Here is a 19,003-nt window from a genome sequence, read left to right as displayed (position 1 = left end):
AAACCATCCCTAATAATGCCTCCTCATTCTTTGTTAAGCATGCATATGCATATGTATGTCCATGTTTAGTTTTAGTTTATTTTTTAATTGTGAAGGTAATATAATATATGTTAACAAAAAAAAAAACTTCATGCTGTTATTTTGGGTATATACAAAGAAAAATTTCCCTCCATACCAGACCTTCCATGTTATCTCCTCATAAACAACCATTGTTTAGTGTTACTTGGATATCCTTACAGAAATAGCCTTTTTGTGAATCTATTTTTATGTACATTGTTGTGCACCTAGCTTTTTTCACTTTGTGTGGTCATCTTTCCACATGAGCTCATACTGATTTTTTAATAGCTTTATTGAGGTATAAGCCACTTGCCATAAAATTCACCCATTTTGAGCATACAATTCATTTTATTTTAGGAAATTTATAGTAGAGCTATGCAATTATCACCACTATCCAATTTTAGAACATTTCTATCACCCCCCACAAAAGATTTCCTGTGCCCATTTGCAGTCACTTCTGATCTGACCTCCAGCGACAGGCCAACGACTCATCTACTTTCTGTTTGCATGGCTGTCTTTCTGGCATTTCATCTGGACACACACTACATACATCCTTTTGTGTGGGTGGCTTCTTTCACTTGGATGTTTTCATGGTTTATCATGTTTTCATCCATACTGAACATTTCTTAACTGCTGAATAACATTCCATTGTATGTATACCCCATATTTTGTTCATCCATTCCCAATTAATGGATTTTAGGGTTGCATCCAGTTTCTGTCTGTTATGAATAATACTGTGAACATTTGGACATGTTTTTATTTCTCCATCTAGATGTGGACATACAGACCTGTTTCAGTTTTTTTTTTTTAAGGCTGTGTAACATTTTATTGCTTGGATGTATCTTATTTAACCAGTCCCCTTCTGATAGACAATTAGGTTGTTGCCACATGTAACAGGTCAAATTGACCTGTTTGCCTTACTGCAGCTCCAGGACCAGATTAATTTACTTTTTTTTAAAAAGGAAAAAAATTTCCTTTTTTAAAAAAAGACAACAAATATGCTATCATCCCTGTTTTACTGACAAGGACACGGAGGTCCAGAGAAGTAATTAACGTTGTCAGAGGTCACCCTGAGCGCTAGGGACTCAAGTTCCAGTCTCCCAACTCCCATCCGTGTTCTTCAACTACTCAACTACTATTCAGTCCGCAGGATCCCTGCCCTCCCGGCGGGTTTCAGGTAGCCACAGGAAGCCAACCTGTGAACCTCAGGCTCCTGGATTTCTGTATGCCCCCTAGAGGCACCTGCACCTCTCAGCATCGCATCACCCCACCTCCAGCCAGCAGAGAGCACTGCTGCCAACTCGTTAGCTCAGATTGGGATCTCCCTGTGGCGCTCCCTTTTCCTCGAGTCCCCTAGGCACTTCCGGAACCAGCGGAACTTTGGCGCAGTGGGACGCTCAGAGTGGGGACACAAGCATATAAGGCGGCAGGAGTTGTTTCCGGCTGTATCCGTGGCCTCAATAGCGGTACGTTGGTGGAGGGAAAATGGAGACAATTCTCGAGCAACAGCGGCGATATCACGAGGAAAAGGAAAGGCTCATGGACGTCATGGCCAAAGAAATGCTCACTAAAAAGTCCACGGTGAGTGGGGTCTGGGCAAGAGCCCCATCTGAGGCTGGGCCCCTTGCCTGTTTAACCGCAGAGAGCTTACTTTGGCCCTCAGACCTTCTCCGCGCACTGCCCCGGCCCACTCTCGGGCTCCCTCTCCTCCCGGGGCCCACGTCGCGGGGGTCTCTCTGCTTCAGCCCTTAAGACCTCAGCGGATAACCTCCTCCCTCGGGCGGCCTTTCCAACTTGAGAACTCCGACTAACGGCGTCTGTGTCCTGTTTGCCTTACTGCAGCTCCGGGACCAGATCAATTCCGACCACCGCACACGGGCCATGCAAGATGTGAGTGTCCCACTGTCCGCTTCTCTTTGGGTCGGGATGAGCAGGAAAAAAAGGGGGGCGGGGGGCGGGGGTCTCTGAGCTCTGGCCAAAGATAACCAGATTGTTTAGTCAGGGGGTCTCCCCGGAGACGTCCACGGGGCTCCCAAAACTGTGGGTGCTGAACTGCCCTTCCTCAATTCTCTGAATGGGGAGCTCTTATTCATTCTCAGTTACTCGGAAGACACCCCTTGTTATTGCATCGTGTGCCCTCCATGGATGTGTAAAGAATGATTATGAGGAGTCCGTGGCATAGGCACAGAAGGTACTATTCCTTCTCCCCAAAAGAGAATGCAGCATATGAGTGTTTTTCTTCCAGAACACCTTTTGAAGTATTTGAGGTATTTTTACATGCAGTCTGCCGAACTATATTTGCCTAGTAATAGTTCTAAGTTTCTTAACAGTTAAATTTAGAGAATGAATCAAAATCAAAGCGCTGATACTTATTAAAGCTGAGTGATAGGTAAATGGAGGTTCATTGTACTGTGCTGTCTACTCTTGCCTATGTTTAAAATCTTTTTAAAAAGGAATAAAAGACCTAATAGAAACTGAGTTTCTGATTTGAAGGAAATAATTAGACAAGCATCTAGTCCCTTATCCAATTCCCAGATCCCAAATATTCTGAAAACAGTTTTCTTGGGTTTTTTTGTTCTTTTTAATTACTTAGTGACAAAGTCTGACTTGATCTCATTTAGCAGCAAAACCCAACCTGAACAGATGAGAGGCTTTTTATTGTCTTTATCCCACTTAGTAAATAATGCATAAGTGTCACTGCAGAATTATTAATATGTGTTCCAGATTCCACTAGGGATAATAAATACAATACACAGTACCTTTCTGGACTTAAAAATTCCAAATTCTTAAATAAATATGTTCCCAAAAGTTCTGAAGAAGGGACTATGTATCTGTACCATCTTGAGCTTGAATCCAAAGGAAGCTGTATGATGTTTTATTTAGCCTGTGCACTCTTCAAGCTTTTGTAGTGAAAATCTTCTTGGCCCAAACCATCCTTTTATCTTTGAGGGTCTCAGGTAGGAATAGCTGTTTAGCAAAGAGTGACTCTGTTATATGGCTCCCTGGCTTTTCTAAGGAAATTTAAGCATCAGTAGTATGTCAGTATAGGAACTCTCTGCCACATCAGCTAGGTAATCTTCAAATTGACTTGTTTAAAAAACTAACCAAGAACCAGTGCTATTAAAGATGCCAGAAAACACAGGAACTTTTAACACCGTATCTCTCAAGGTTTCTCTGGGCTTTGACTAGAGAGGCCTTTTTGGTGGCTTATCCGGTAGCTGTGGAGCTTGCTCCATTCTGATGGGTTTGTGTTTGTCTTTCAGAGGTATATGGAAGTCAGCGGGAATCTGAGGGATTTGTATGATGATAAGGATGGGTAAGTCACAGTCACAGCCAGTCCAGGAGTTAGTGCTTCTGAGGAGCCATGATTAAAGGACTGACTTTGTGCTCTGTGTTCCTTGGATTTTTCCTGGAATTGCAGGTTACGAAAAGAGGAGCTCAATGCCATTTCAGGACCCAATGAGTTTGCTGAATTTTATAATAGACTCAAGCAAATAAAGGAATTCCACCGGAAACACCCAAATGAGGTATGGCGTCAAAGGACTTTTTCCGGCCTGCCCAAAGAGCATATTAAAGGAAAGGTATAAGGAAAAAGGAGATGTGCCACACTGATATCCCTTCAAAAAAGAACTTGCCCTTTAGCTGCAAGAAGCATATTTAGTTGACATATTACAACTCCAGTGTTTTCAGTCCACCCCCCCCACCCCCCAGCTTTAAGCCAAGGCTGTACTCGTCCCTGGCTCCAGCCACCGACTGAGCACATCACGGGTATGATGGCCTCCCTATTTCTGCCCACTATGAGGCCCTTCTACGGAGCCACCTCTGCTGCAAGCTCCCCATTGGGGTGATGAAGACTCCTGTCTGCCTCATGAGTTAGGCTCTCCCTGCCCAAGCATAATGCTCTCCTCTTTTCTTTTTTGTCTTTCACAGGTATACCACCCCAAGCCCCCCACCCCCATAAACTGCTTGCTCTCCTAACTGTCTTGAAGTCTGCTAACCAGGGCACCCAACTGACACAAAGAGGCTTTTCTCTAGTTCAGTGATCATTATACCCTCAAGACTCAGCCCTGACTCTTTCATTAACTATCTTTCCTAGTCTTACCACCCTGGCCCCACTCCTGATTAATCTTTCCTTTCTTTATGATACTGTCCTATTTTATGACAGTGTCTTCCCCACTGTGTTGTAAAATTGTAAGGAGCAGGAATTATGTCTCAATTATCCAGAACCCACTAAGCATATTGTATAGCTGACCAAAGGAATTATAGGGGAACAGTGGAGAGGGATGGGTCAACAATTACTCTTAGCTTTCAGGATGGTGTAACTGGGAAGCTGTTTGTTCCATTGATAGAAATAAAGAAAGGTGTAACTCATTTGCAGTGGGAATTAATTTTTACATATGCAGATTTTCAGGTGATATTGTATCTAGGTAGAAGTGTCCCATGAGCAGCTAAAGTTAGGTAACTGAGGCTCAGGCAAGAGGTAAAGGCTTGTGGTTTAGATTTTAGAATTATCACACGGACTTGATGCTTGAAGCCATGAGTCAAAGTTCTAGGAGAGAGACAATGTGAAGGGAGAGTGTTACAGCTTCTGAACTGTAAAGTGTCTTAGGAATACTTCCATTAGAGAGGTCACAGGACAGCTGCAGGTAATGTGATCTTAATGACAGTAAGCAAGACTTTCAGAAAGGAAGTCACTGGTATCAGCTGTTGCTGATTGGTAACTGCCAGCATTGCTGCTTCTTGAGGTGGTAGGAATGGAAGTCTGGTCACGGGGTAAAAGTGGGCAATTAGAAAGTAGGAGTTTGGAGTGTGAAACATGTATTTGAAAGACTGGCAGGAAAAAAAAGAGAAACAGGAGGATCTCAAGCAAGACGGGGAAGATGTATGTACTTAAAGGAGCAAATGGAAAAGGAAGAGACTGAAAATACCAGGAAGGAAAGGTGATTTATTGAAATTAAGTGAAGGTGAGTGAAGGGACTCTCACACACCTGCATATGTTTCCCCACCCTGCCTTAGAGAATGGAGTATGAAATTGTTAACTAAGAGAAAAGACATGAGTACCATTTTGGTGTGTTAATCTTATTCCAGCCCTGGTAGAAAGGTAATAAGGAATAAATGGTTAAATGGAAGGATACCCAAGAAATACTAAGTGAAAAAACATAGTCCAGTGATGTATAAAACAAAATAAAAACTTCGCACATGCCTGTATGTGCTTGTGCAACTGCATATTTAAATACATGAGGCAGTGGTTTCAAGATTTTGCTGCATATTTGAATCACCTGGGGATCTTTTAAAACATACTGATGCCTGCCCTGCTCTGATGACTAGGTATCAGGCATATCAAAATTGTTTAGTGCTCCCCCGGTTGATCCTGATGCAGCAAAGTTTGGGAATGGCTAGGATAAAAAGAAAAGATCTGTGAACAGTGGTTACCTGTTTGTAGCAGAATTAATAAAGGGAGACTTTAGCAGGTTTTAGTCAAACAGCACAAAAAAGGAAAAGAAAAAAAGGTAATTGGAGAACAGTAATCAGCTCCTAATAAAAAGTCAAGTCCAAATCAAGTGTCAGAAGTCCAACTTTCCATACAGCCTATTTCTGGGACATTGCAACCTTTTGTTGAAAAATCCACCTGAGCTTTTCTTCCTCTCAGATCTGTGTGCCAATGTCAGTGGAATTTGAGGAGCTCCTGAAGGCTCGAGAGAATCCAAGTGAAGAGGCACAAAGTAAGTAGGGTTTAACATTTCCAGCACTAACAAAAGAACAGATGAATGCAGAGTTCAGATTTGTCTTTGGAGCTCTGGAAAACAAGGCCCCAGGGAGATTTATAGCCAGGTTCTCTTACTGGTTTTCTCTTTGTTGGTTTCTGGGCTAGATTGACTTAGGACAAAGTAGTAGCTTTGAACAAAATACTCATTTTGTGCTGGACTCTTATCAGATTCGCTGGTCTGGAAAGCTGAGGTCTATTCACCTTATGAGAATAGGGAGGACACTTGGGTAAGAGCCGCCTCTTGAAACAAGGAACTAGCAGTCATTTGAAAAGCCACATCCAAAAAAGTGATCTTTGGTATCTGAATCCTTGATCTCTCTGATTCCTTCAGACTTGGTGGAGTTCACAGATGAAGAGGGATACGGTCGGTACCTTGATCTCCATGACTGTTACCTCAAATACATTAACCTGAAGGCCTCCGAGGTAAGATGTGGGAGAAGGGAGAGTGGTTCTGATTCTAGGGGTGAGTCAGGACACTGGGCTGGGGCTCCTGGACCCTAGAGTGTCTTCCACTGCTAAGCAATTAGAGTGTCTTGTGTTTTGTAATGGTTAGATAAATATTAAAGAGGTGTTGTGCTTCTTGGGAATGAAACTATTCAAAATGAAAGGTTTCTACAGTGAATATAATAAGCATATTATTTACTTATAAATTTTATTGTTTTACTTATTACAAGCATATTTTGCTTCTGTAAAAATAAATTTTTAAAAACTCACAAATAAGTATTGAGCTCCTATGTTAGGCACACATGGTATTAGTTATATGGAACATTAACAAAACAATCTTTGCCAGTGAAAAGCTACTTAATGTCTTTTGAAAAAGACATTGAAAAATAATTTATCATAGGAGATGAGATTTAATGTGACAGTCTCAAAGTCACAAGGAAGTTAAATGATTAAGTTCCTCAGTAAGTGATTGCCTGAGTGAACAAATGGCACCTTCAGGACCTTATTTTAGGATGCAGTGAGTGTCACCAAGTGCCTTGCACGTAGTAAGTGTTTGACAAATGCTTCTTTTAGTTTATTGTTTATTAATTTGATCTTTATTTTGAAGAGTTAATTATGTGCCTGATATTCTACTCAGTCCAATGGAATTAACACCCCAGTTAGTGTAGGAATTAAATGACAGGAAAGAAAAAGACTTAACACAAGCCACGCCTTGTCACTTTGTTAGACAGTACTCTGTTTTGATGTCATGTGTTGGGGATAACACTGTGACTCAGTGCAAACACCTAACTAAATCTCTTGTCATTTCGCTTTTCAGAAGCTGGACTATATCACATATCTGTCCATCTTTGACCAATTATTTGACATTCCTAAAGAAAGGAAAAATGCAGAGTACAAGAGGTAAGCATTAGTAGTTTCTAGGCCCCTCTCTACTGGATTTGATGAGAAGGTGATTTACTGGCAGAGTTCTGAATTTTGTCTTAAAGGAGTACTTGAACAATGTCCAGGTTTATTGGAAGATAGGGGTTTTAAATGACATGTTTTTAAACGTTTGTAATGTTCTGGCTCTGGAAGAATGTGTGTCCATGGGCACATCTGCGATCTTATCCCCATCTATTCTTATTATTTTCTCATTGTAGAAGGAAGTCTCCAGTCCAGGGACCTCTGTCTTTGGAGTTTAATGGGGAAAAAATTAGACTTTGTCAGATTGCAACTGAAGTGAGGTGCCTGGCTCTGATGTATAGGTGAAAGGTTTTGTTTGTGTGTTTACACCCCTGGTTAGTGATCTGTACTCCTATCTTCTTTTCTTTTTTTTCATTTTCTTTTTACCTGAAATCTTTATGTGTGAGTAATGACTTTAGTATTTGGAATTGTATCTTGAGGATAAAAGGAGTTTAATTGAAAGGTTAGAATCAAAGGTAAGAAAAAAAGTCAGTTGCAAGCCTATTTTAAAAGTTAGTATCACTGGAATTGTATTTTACAGGGTGTAACAGTATGTCAGAAACAGAAACCCTTTTGCTTTCTTTATGTTGCTTATTCCCTCTGTAGATACCTGGAGATGCTGCTTGAGTACCTTCAAGATTATACAGATCGAGTGAAGCCCCTTCAAGATCAGAATGAACTTTTTGGGAAGATTCAGAATGAGTTTGAGAAGAAGTGGGAGAATGGTACCTTTCCTGGATGGCCGGTGAGCTTCAGTGGGGGTGTGGGTGAAGGCGGTGCAGGGGAATTGAACTAAGGATTTTACTTTAATCTTGGGCTTCTGCTTTAGGGCAGTAGATCCTGATTTGTGGGGATCCATTATAACCATTAGGTATTCTCTGCTGAGTGTGCTAGGTTTACTTTGTGTACTTTGAAATGAAATTGTCAGGGCCCACTCGCCATTGGCTGGGCCCAGGATTTTCACCAATTATGTCATTAGTGCTGTGTGCTTTCTACTGACCAAAAACTGGTAAGGTTATGTGCTAGAAATCTATACTATCTGTTTTCATTCCTGGGGATAAACTTGAGATTTCCTGCACTCCCAGGGAGAGAATGAATCATCTGGGTTTTTTGCTTCACCCTCACAGGAATTTGATTCTTATTCATGTATGTGTATAAGAAAGGGGCCATCCAGGACCTGGTAATTTAGCTAGTTCCCTTATTTTCATTCTAAATCTGGATCTTAATAAACATGTTATTGTTCTTGCCAGAAAGAGACGAGCAGTGCCCTGACCCATGCTGGAGCCCATCTTGACCTCTCCGCCTTCTCCTCTTGGGAGGTATGTGTTCTTTAGCAACTGTACTGGTTCTGTCTTCACGCCTCAGAGGAACACCTGGCCGCCTCTTTTTAATGCTACATATGTGTGATAATAAAACACCAGTTCCTGGAACCAGGCATCTACAAAGAAAGTGGAAAGATTAAAAAAAAGAAAAAAAATAACAACTAACTTTGAAAACTGAGAATTAATAATTCTAGTGTAGAATGGAGTACTACCAGTATGGTTATGTATGAACTCAACCTAGAGTCAGTCTTGTGGAAAGTTTAAGCTTATTGCAGGAAGATTGACTATAGAATATATAGTCTTTCCACAGTTTCAGGAATGTCCACACCTGCTAAACCTAAGTTTGAGCATCTCTTGTTTCTCAAAATCTGTTTACATAAAATTGTAATTTATCTCTTTTTTATGTATAGGAGTTGGCCTCCCTGGGTCTTGACAGATTAAAATCAGCACTCTTAGCTTTAGGCCTGAAGTGTGGCGGGTAAGAGACTGGTTTTTCTATTAGAACTGTCCTATTTTACTGTGTGTATGCACGATCTCTAAGTGTCTCTGATTCCATTCTTTCTGTTACACCACACTGCAAAAATAAGCCTGTAGGGTAATGTAACCCTAAAATGCTTTTGCCCTCTTGTCTCCTTAGGACCTTAGAAGAGCGAGCCCAGAGGCTGTTCAGCACCAAAGGAAAGTCTTTGGAGTCACTTGACACTTCCCTGTTTGCCAAAAACCCTAAGTCAAAGGGCATCAAGCGGTGAGTAGCTTGGGCACCTCTGCTTACAGTTCTAAAATGTTATTGCTGTGTAGAATTTTTACTGCAGCAGAGATTGTAAAGCTTGTTTTATCACCGGTATTGATTCATGGAGATCCATTCTGCTTTTTTCTCTGCTAATGGCAGAGTGTGCTCTTGATGTTATAAACCTAGAATGGTCTGTACCCAGGTGACTGGAGTGAGTGAAGTCTCTAACTTTGAAACTGCTCCAGGTACCATTTGTTACCTCAGGAAATTACGGAGACTAAGTAGGTTGAAATTTTTTTTTCTAAGTTTATGAAACCCTTCCTGACCCACCTGCTTATACAGAGCACTTTCTACTTCTGTTTTTTCTAATTCTCACAACTGTGAAAAGTAGTTTTGATACTGATCTTTTGCAGATAAGGACTCAGAAAAGTTATGGAATGTGTCCACTATCTTACAGTTACTAAGTAGCAGGGTCAGGATTTGAGCTCAAGTCTGCCTGTTTGGGTGCTCATCTCCAATACCACGTTTCCTTTTTAGATTGTTATGATGGGATTTTAGATATCTTGATATGTCTGTAACCTTACCTTCTACAGTGAGGTCAAAGAAAGTATGTACCATGCATGCATTCCAGGAAATAACCTTAGTGCTTCCATCAGCAAGTCCTGAGCTGAACGAGCATTTGCTTTTACAGCATGATGTTTCTCGTGTGCTTGTAATTTTTAATGCACCCATGAAATAAATGTCCCCAAGTATAGGGAACAAGGAGTTGGGTAAAAGAACCCTTGAGTGATGCAGCTTGTTTCTAATTCTCAGAGACACTGAGAGGAACAAAGACATTGCCTTCCTGGAAGCTCAGATCTACGAATATGTAGAGATTCTTGGGGTGAGTAACTGGCTCTACAGAGGGCTGTAAATGCTTCAAGGTACGAGTCAAAGAAATACGAGTTCATGGGATTTTTTTTTAGGATTGAAAGAGGAGGATCGGCATTATACTTTGGCAGCAGAAAATAGGGTTCTTGCAGGGTCCTTGGTGTTGGCCCTTCAGTGAGGTCTTGTTCTGTTCTTAGGTGTCTTTTGTTAGGTGATATTCCCTAAGGTTGCCCAGTTTCCATGAGGCCAGACAGACTAGACCCTCCTGTCAGTATAGTATCCCCAGTGGTGCTGTCTCTTTGCCTGAGCTCCAGAATATGCCTGGAAGGTGACCCGAGAAGCAGACACTCAAAAAGCAAGTAAGAAAAAGCTACTTGCAGCAACTTTTCAGGTGTGACTTCTTAGGAAGGAGCGTTACTTACGTGTTCAGTAGATTATGAGACCCTTACTAGGGCCAAAAGGTGAGTGGTGCAAAGCTGACTTGAATGGTCTCTCAAGAAGGAGCTGAAGGGTGGGTTGGGAGTGGAGAAAGGCCTGGCCGGACCAGGGTGCTTATCTGAGAAAGAAGGTAAGGGAAGGTGGGGGAATAAAATAGCTCTCTTTCAGGGAAGAGAAGGTGAAGGAAGGGCAGCACCCATCTGAGAAGATCTCAGTGTCTCTTGGAGTCCTGTAGAAGACCAGCCTTTCTAATAGTGTTTCTACTTTGTGTGACTTTCAGCTTCTCTCAGAGCCTTTCCCTTTACAGATGCTTAGATGATGTTTTGATTGGGTGGCTCTGTCTCCCAATAGCTTGTTTACATATGTTTGTCATTGCCATGAATATTTTCATTCTGCCCTTCTTTGAGGACCATGCATATAACAGCTGTAAAACTAGAGTTACCTGTTAGTTCCCTTTATTACAACTGCTTTTCAGTAAAAGGCTAGCCAGACATTGGACACTGGACACATGTTCTCCACAGTGAACTTGGACTCTGCTAGTGTAGGCAGCACTCTGAGTTGCCAGTCCTCTAAAGGTGACTGGGAGGCTAATTTGTTCGCTTGACGTGATGTGTACCCACTGCTTTCTCCCTCCTTTGACAGCATTTTGCTTTCACTGCCAGGAGGTGGCACCATTCCCTTTGGAATTCCAGCCAAAAGAGTTTGCAGAAGTTGCTCTCATTCTGTACTGTTATGATTTTAGCCATTATTTCACTATTCATTAGTATCTGCTGGTTTCCAGACATTGTGCTGAGTGTTTGGATATAGTGGTGAACATGAGAAAGCCTCTTAGCCTTGAAAAACCCACTCTGATCGAGAGAGATGAATAACTGCCATCCATGTGACACATGCTGTAACACATGGAAGTTGAGATTTCTGTGTAGAAAGAGGGAGAAAAAATATTCCAGCTAGAGGAAACAGCAAGCACAAAGGTGAAATTTTATGAAAGGAAATTAAATGTACAAGAAAAAATGAGAAATACATTATGTATGGAACTTGCCTTGTAAGGGAGGGAGCAGTCAGAAAAATTTGGAGAATTACGTTGGAAATGTGGACTTTGTCCTCAAATAGTAGACCACCAATAAAAGTTCTTTAAGCAGAATGTACTATAAGATTGATTTCTTACACAGATAAATCTGGGAACAAAATGGAAGCTGGACTGGAATGAGGAGAGACTTAGGGCAAACTAGAAGGCTGTCATTCCTGGTAAGGGCAGTAACAGTGGGAAGAAGAAAGGACCAGGTCAGAAAATATTTTAGAGACAGAAGAGAAAAGATTTTGTTCTCTATTGTTCTGTGATAGTGTGTAGCTTCAGGTGAAAAATGTAAGCAGGAGACATGAAACCTTTGGTTTCTTCCTTTTGGATCAGGGAGGGCCTGACGATAAGAAGTTCTGATATGGAGGCAAGGCTTCCCCTTTAATGTACAAGGAAGAGAGCCTTACCCTGGGAAGTGAGGGGTCAGCCAGGATTGTAGGAAAACAGGACATGTCCTTCTTGTTCTGCTCAGCTTCTCTGACATCCTTTTTGTTCATGGGCCTGGCGCAGGAACAGCGACATCTCACTCATGAAAATGTACAGCGCAAGCAGGCCAGGACAGGAGAAGAGCGGGAGGAGGAGGAGGAGGAGCAGATCAGTGAGAGCGAAAGTGAGGATGAAGAGAACGAGATCATTTACAACCCCAAAAACCTGCCCCTTGGCTGGGATGGCAAAGTAAGTCCCAGGGCCACCCTTTGTCTCCCTGCTTCCCATTTTAGAAGCAGATGCAGCTGCTAGTCTAATACTGTCTCTTACCTGATTTATTTTAGCCTATTCCATACTGGTTGTATAAGCTTCATGGCCTAAATATCAACTACAACTGTGAGATTTGTGGAAACTACACCTACCGGGGTCCCAAGGCCTTCCAGCGGCATTTTGCTGTAAGGAATTCAAGCCATTTCTCCTGAAAATTGAACCATGAAGCATGAGTCTTCTAGAGAAGAGGATAGCAGGAGCCTGAGAAGATCACTACTCCAGAGCTCGAGAATCAGGAATGGGTCTCTAGTCAAGCATGTGGCATCTGGCCTTTGGCACCAGGGCCAGCCTTGAACAATACCTGACTTGGTTTCTGGAGGCATTCTCCCACCCTGCTGTTTGAACCTCATTTCAGTTTCCTCTCATTTGTTATTGTACTTCTCTCTCCGTCTTTCTGTCAGCATCTTAGACCAGTCTCTGATTCTTTGGTCATTTCTCTAGCCCATTGCCAGTACACTGAACCCAGGAAGGGACTAACCACCCTTTATGGGTCTTAACTGGGCCTCTGCCTTTTGATAAAAAGAGGCTAAAGGGATAACATTTATTAAGCTATTCTTGAGACCAGACATTGTCTGGATAATACTTCACTAAGTGGGTTGAGCCTTGTTTTGTTTCTGCCTCAGTTCTTAGTGCTTGGAAGGAAGTGTTAAAGCATGGAAAAGACTTGCTAGACCAAGGGTGGAGAATTTCTGTGAACTCCTCTCTCCCTCCCTCAGACAGACACACATCACTGATTAATCCTGGGTCTTTTCTGCTGAGCCCCTGAGTAGTCTCTGAATCCCAACACTACCTCCAGTGAATTGGAAATGCCATGAGCATCCAGGATAAAGCCTAAGGCATTTGCCATCCTTGAGCCAAAACTGTCATGGTGGCAGTGTCTCTTCCTGCACTTTCACATCCTTGCTTATACCTGATAAACAGTGTTCTCCTTTACTGCCAAAGATGACGCTGGCCTGCTGGCAGTAAGGCTTATTCATGCTACTGGTGGGGGTTGCATGGGAGGTAACTAGTTAGAGTTCTGGTGGTTTTCTGTGGTCTTGTTTTGTCTGGAACGCTATTGGATTTAGAAGCTAGACATTACAAACCTGCCCAATGAGGCGAACACTGTAGTACTGCTTAGAGATAGCTGTCAGTCACAGCCGCCTGTGCAAAAACATGAGCCACAGAAGGAATGCTGCCTTTAGGAGGATCTTCTGCAAAGGGCCGGGTTAGGGCTTATGAGTAAAATGGAGGTAGTGCTGTATGTGCCGTTTCACATTTCACGTTGCCCTCTCTCTCTTCTAGGAGTGGCGTCATGCTCATGGCATGAGGTGTTTGGGCATCCCAAATACTGCCCACTTTGCTAATGTGACACAGATTGAAGATGCTGTCTCCTGTAAGTAAGCTGTATTGTTCCCAAGGCCAGACTTGGTGGCCACTGCTACAGCTCACTGCCCCAATACCCTGGTGCATCGGGCCTGAAGGCCGCAGGCTGTGGATCTGTAAAAGCTACAGCAGTCGTACGGTTACTCCATTTTGAGGGCAAGAGTTAGTCAGCAGTACTGATTGTTTTCCCCTTGAGAAGAGCCCTATGCTGAGCATTAAATAGGCCTTTTAACTGTGGTCTGTTAACCTCCCTGTATGCAGGGTGTGAGTTAGTGGATGTATGTGTATTTTTATGAATTGATTTTCATGTGTTAAGAACTACAGATATAAAGGAAAAAAATAGAAATGGTCTCCATAAGCTTATTTCTATGTTGACAGGACAGATATACCGCTCATTCAGTCCCTCAGTGTCCCAATTTCTAACCTTGGGAGAGATGATAGGTAGGCCTGACTGGGTCAGGTACTGTCTATAGTCCAGAAGCTGTGTCTCCAGGAACTGGTAGTGAAAGTAGTCACTTGTTAGATAGGACTGCTGCTTCCAGAAGACATCTGGGAAGTTGGGTTCCCTAACAAGGGAACGGGCAGGAAGTAACCTTTTGCTGTTACACTGTTACTGACTTCTTAGTCTTGGTTTTAGATCTTTTGTTGAAGTTTTTATTTTGGAGTTTCACCCAGCAGGGAGGGATTCGGTACTATCATTTAATTACAGTCTTTTTTTTATTTATTTAAATGAAGGAGTTTACTTATAAATGTATTATGTTAATTATTCCATTTTTCCAGACTTAAGATATTTTTTTAAAAACTGGATGAAATACAGTTAAGAAAGAGCCGTGTAGAGTTGCCACCAGAGATCCCCATTTAGGTGGTTGGTCACCACTGACCAATATTCACCAGGTATAAATCTACCTAACAGACTAATAGCATCAAGTTCAAATATCACCATCTTGTTTACAATAATAGGTTAATATTTAAATGTTATAATGGATCCTAGGGACATCGCCTAAGAGAGCAGTTGCTTTGCTAAAATCATGACATCCCTGTGGCTTTTCATTGGGTCGCTATCTCCTCAAAAACAGGAAATTCAGTTAGTTTGCTTCATTTGATTCTTAGTGAACCCACACTGATGCCTAGAGGTGATCCCATTCTTTTCTAATTGTTTGCAGATCCCTCTGAAGAGTAACGTCTCTCTTACTTCTCCACAGTTTCCTACATCCATTTTTTTCTGTAAGAAAATAATGACAGCTTTACAATGTCCAGTATTTTAGTGCTACTCTGGATTGGGTTCCTGCAATGGCCTGGACAAAGAGTCTGACAAGGCCCTGCCCTGGCACATTGTGGCACACGATAATTCTCCATTCTTTTGTGACGTGCATATTATCAGGGCCTGAAGACTCCAGTTAATTTAAAGCAATTAGCAAGGAAGAAAAAGATGATTAGTTGAGCATCTCTATACCAGGCACAGAGCTAAGCATTTTCTCATATTGTCTCATTTACTATTTCTTCCCCATTTTAGGCTAAAACTTTCTATGATATTTCTTCTAATCTTCCCATGTCTTGTTCTGCTTGATGGAGACTGTGGAAGCATATAGGAATCTAGTAGTTATGTCTTCTCATTGTCATCTATAAATACTTTTATTATCTCTCTAAGCAGACCTTTCCTATCTGTATAGCCCTTTGTTCTGAGAGCACACCTTCCTGACACCATTCCAACAGATTTGAGCGGTTCTTTCCTTGGTTTTATATCTGTCCTGTCTTGTGTACATGTCTGATCACCCCCTCCGAAGCTGCGGTGGCTTCTGTAGATGCCTGACTCTTTTCATCTTCACTGAGATAATGTGTTACTGAACTGCCAGAACTCTTGTTTTAAGTCTCCAGTGTTTTTTGAGCCACTTCTCTTCAGACTCTTTGGCTAATATTTCACCTTTTTTCCCTCTCTGAAGTCTTTGAAATATGCACATCAGGCTTCACATAAACATATTTGACATCTAGTGTTATATTTCTCTTCATAATGAACTTCAAGACTGTTGTCACTTTCTCAATTCCCATGGGCTGTACCACATTAACTTCCTCTAGGAATATGTCAGTTCTCTAATCTAAGAGACCTTTGGTTATATTTGATCGAATTTTTATTTCACAGCTAAGCAAAGTGATGGTAAGTTTTGTAGAGGAAGGGATTTTGTCTACAGATAGTCCAGAAGTGAAATTCCTGTGTGGGGCAGGCCAGAGTCTTAAGGGCAGGGGTCATCCAGGAATGTCCTAATGGGTGATGTGGTGTAATACTGTGTATGCACTGGCTACTGTCAGTCCTGATTGCTGCACATTTCTCATGTTACAGTGTGGGCCAAGCTGAAGCTACAGAAGGCATCAGAACGATGGCAGCCTGACACTGAGGTGGGTGCTGACGTAGTAGCATCAGAGCTAGTGTCCAGTGCAGAGCTCACCATGTAGAGCAGAGGTGAAAGATGATCCCTGGTTCTCTAGTAACGAGCACTGTATGACAATATCTGTACATTGGCTCTTGACATGTAAGCCTAACATATTTGTAATATTAAATGTGTCAGACTCTAAATCTGCATCTTAAGACAGGTTGTGGTATCCGATTGGAATTTTGAAGTGGCGGGCAGGAGTACCCAATGTCTTGCCCTGCCGTGAGGATTCCCTAGTTAAGTAGTTGAGAATCCATAGCATATGTTGGATCTCCTTTGAGGAAAGCGTCTAATAAGAGATGATCCTATCATGGGGGGAGGAGGCATCCTTTTTGGTCTTGAAACCGTTGTCCCAAACAGATTTCAGAGATGAGGAATGACATGTATGTGAGGTTTGGTAGCAGCTCCCTTTTAAGTCTCAGTGGTTTTCAGTATTCCTTTTTTAGTAGCAAAGCCCTTTTCAAACTGTGATGTAGAACTCCAGTAAATAAAGCAAAGTACAGGAGAACTGCTCTGAAAGTGGGGAAGCTCAGGCTCCTTGGCTCCATTTCAACCCCTGCATTGGCCTCTTGGGAAACCTAGAGTTCTTGGAAACCATTTGAAACTGTTGTCTTAGGTGAGCCTCTGTCAACCAGGGTTCCTCACCTTAAACACAGAATGATTTGAATGAACTATTTCCTTAGTTATCCCAAGGATGGGTCATAACTGGTGCTGTCCTAGATGCCTACCTAGAGAGAACTTAGTTCACACACATGATGGATGGCTTGGGGCCGTAGGGTTTCATTCACTTGCAAACCCCAGCTGAGAAAGGCTCAGATGAATGCCATGGAATTGAGCCAGGATGAGCTTAGGTACCCAGAGGTCAGGCCCAAACATTTCTCCCAGGAGGCATAGCTAACAGTGTGCCCTTTCCTTTTAGGAAGAGTATGAAGACTCTAGTGGGAATGTTGTGAATAAGAAGACGTATGAGGATCTGAAAAGACAAGGACTGCTCTAGTGTTCAGGGATGCAGTTCAGCTTCTGGGCTTTCCCAGGCCGCCCTATGATCTTTTTCTATTTCTCACAACCAAATGCTCCTAAAAACTTTGTTATTTAGTCTTATAGCCTAACATGCATCTTGTAGAAATATAGGCATGCTGGCAGATTGTGGGGTTGAGATGTTTTATCCTTGTTTTCTATTAAAAAGGAGTCTGAAAATAAAACCAGCCCTTGTTTAAAATGCATCTTGTTCTGAAAGCCAGGATTGTGGATTAACTCACTCCTTTAGGTCTTAACACTTCCCTGCCTCTTCTTCATCAGCTTCAGTAGCAACTAAAGTTTAATGAGCACTTATTACATTACATGTTAGGTAAATCTGACCTAACCTCTTTCCCCACCTGCATTTGCTGCCACTTCCCCAAATGAGCATCACCCCAGGGTAAGCTCTGCCCTAAGTTGAGTTAGCCATTCAGGCACATTATTAGGGAAAGATGGGGAGGGCGAGCCAGGGCTTCTGCTGTGGACAGGTTATGGCTCCACAGTTTGCCCTTTTTATTCGCATAAAGAAAAGAGTTGGGCAATTCGGGAGTGGGCCTGCAGCCCTACCCATGCCCAAGCCTCAGCAGCCTGGCACACAATGAAACAAGGACCAGCAGTGACTTCACCCACTTGCTAGTTCAGAACAGGAGTCTTTGGTGATGGTTGCCTGTGTGTTCTATAAGATGTCCACTTGACAAATGGCTAGTACTCTTACGTTCTTCAAGTGCAGATAGCCAGGGTTTGGGTAGAGTTGAGCAGCTGCCCCAGGATCTGAACCAGGTATCCCATGCAGAAAGAGCTCGGGAGCCAAGGAGGCGCTGCTCTGCCAACAGGCATGATTGCCAGGAGGCCAGGGCCTGCTCCAGGGCAGGATTTCTCCAGAGGCCCCCTTTGCCCCCCCGGCACTCAGACCTTCAGCTTGTTTGTAATATGTCTACTTGTAAAACTCCCAGCTCTGGAACTGGCCCTCTCCCTCACACTATTGCTCTAGTCATCTCGATGGCAGTAAGTTTCCACCACCCATACTCCTGGGGCACCCCACTCAGGGTTGGTATTTTCCTTCCTGGTTCAGCCCCTCCCTTATTCAACTCCTCACATTTTCATTTGTGCCTTGGCTCCTCTAGCTGCTTAAAACCCCAGCTGGACAACCTCTCCAGGGCCTGAACTTCGGAAGCTGAATGTGTGTATAATTAAACCTAATTGAGCCAACTAGAAACACTGATTACCAAAAACTGGCCTAAGTGCAAGGAGGCATTGCCGTTTGGGAAGACAGTTAAACAAAGCCTTGGAAATGTGACGTGTGGAGAGGAGACATCCTCCCAGCCTTCCCGGTGGAGCAGCAGCAACCTCGGGGCTCCCTTCAGCTTTCCTTCCGTGCCCCTCCCTGGGCTCAACTTGTGCTGGAAGGCTCTATGCAGGGAGTTCCCAAGGAACATACCTGCTGCCTTCAAGCTGTCCTGTTCCTCAGAGAGCTCCTCTACGAGTGGATATCTGGACTCTAGGGTTAATGCAGTATCCCAAGAACCTGTGGTTTTCTTCTCAGTGTTGAGGGGAGGTGTGACCAGTCTTGCCATCACCCTTGGCCAGGTAACTGCTGTCATCCTGTGACCTATGCACCAGAGCAGTCTTGGAGGAAGCCTGGGGCTTCACTGTCACAGCAAAGGATTCTTTTCTTCATTTGTTACACACCCAAATATTTTTTTAGTGCCTTGTATGTGCCAGGCTGTCTTGCCAATGAGTTTCAGCCCCGGGCAAGGTCGCTATGGATTCAATGTGACCAAAGAAAATTGACAA

General features: G+C 42.8%; 1 protein-coding gene across 1 annotated transcript; it reads left to right on the top strand.

Annotated features, from left to right (window-relative positions):
* The first annotated feature begins 1,470 nt into the window (after positions 1-1,470).
* SF3A3 (splicing factor 3a subunit 3) lies at positions 1,471-17,415 on the top strand. The gene is made up of 17 exons (XM_017646929.3): positions 1,471-1,638; positions 1,900-1,947; positions 3,321-3,373; positions 3,479-3,584; positions 5,708-5,780; positions 6,156-6,247; positions 7,086-7,168; positions 7,817-7,955; positions 8,461-8,529; positions 8,943-9,010; positions 9,170-9,277; positions 10,076-10,145; positions 12,156-12,320; positions 12,416-12,526; positions 13,686-13,776; positions 16,102-16,157; positions 17,112-17,415. The coding sequence occupies exons 1-17, from the start codon at positions 1,543-1,545 to the stop codon at positions 17,187-17,189; spliced, it is 1,506 nt and encodes a 501-aa protein (XP_017502418.1). The 5' UTR covers positions 1,471-1,542; the 3' UTR covers positions 17,190-17,415.
* The last annotated feature ends 1,588 nt before the right edge of the window (positions 17,416-19,003 follow it).

The sequence above is a fragment of the Manis javanica genome, chromosome 4 (genome assembly GCF_040802235.1).
Source record: "Manis javanica isolate MJ-LG chromosome 4, MJ_LKY, whole genome shotgun sequence".
NCBI classification, from domain to species: domain Eukaryota; kingdom Metazoa; phylum Chordata; class Mammalia; order Pholidota; family Manidae; genus Manis; species Manis javanica.
The sequence above is the reverse complement of the archived record's forward strand: the minus strand, read 5'-3'. Positions and strand labels throughout refer to the sequence as shown.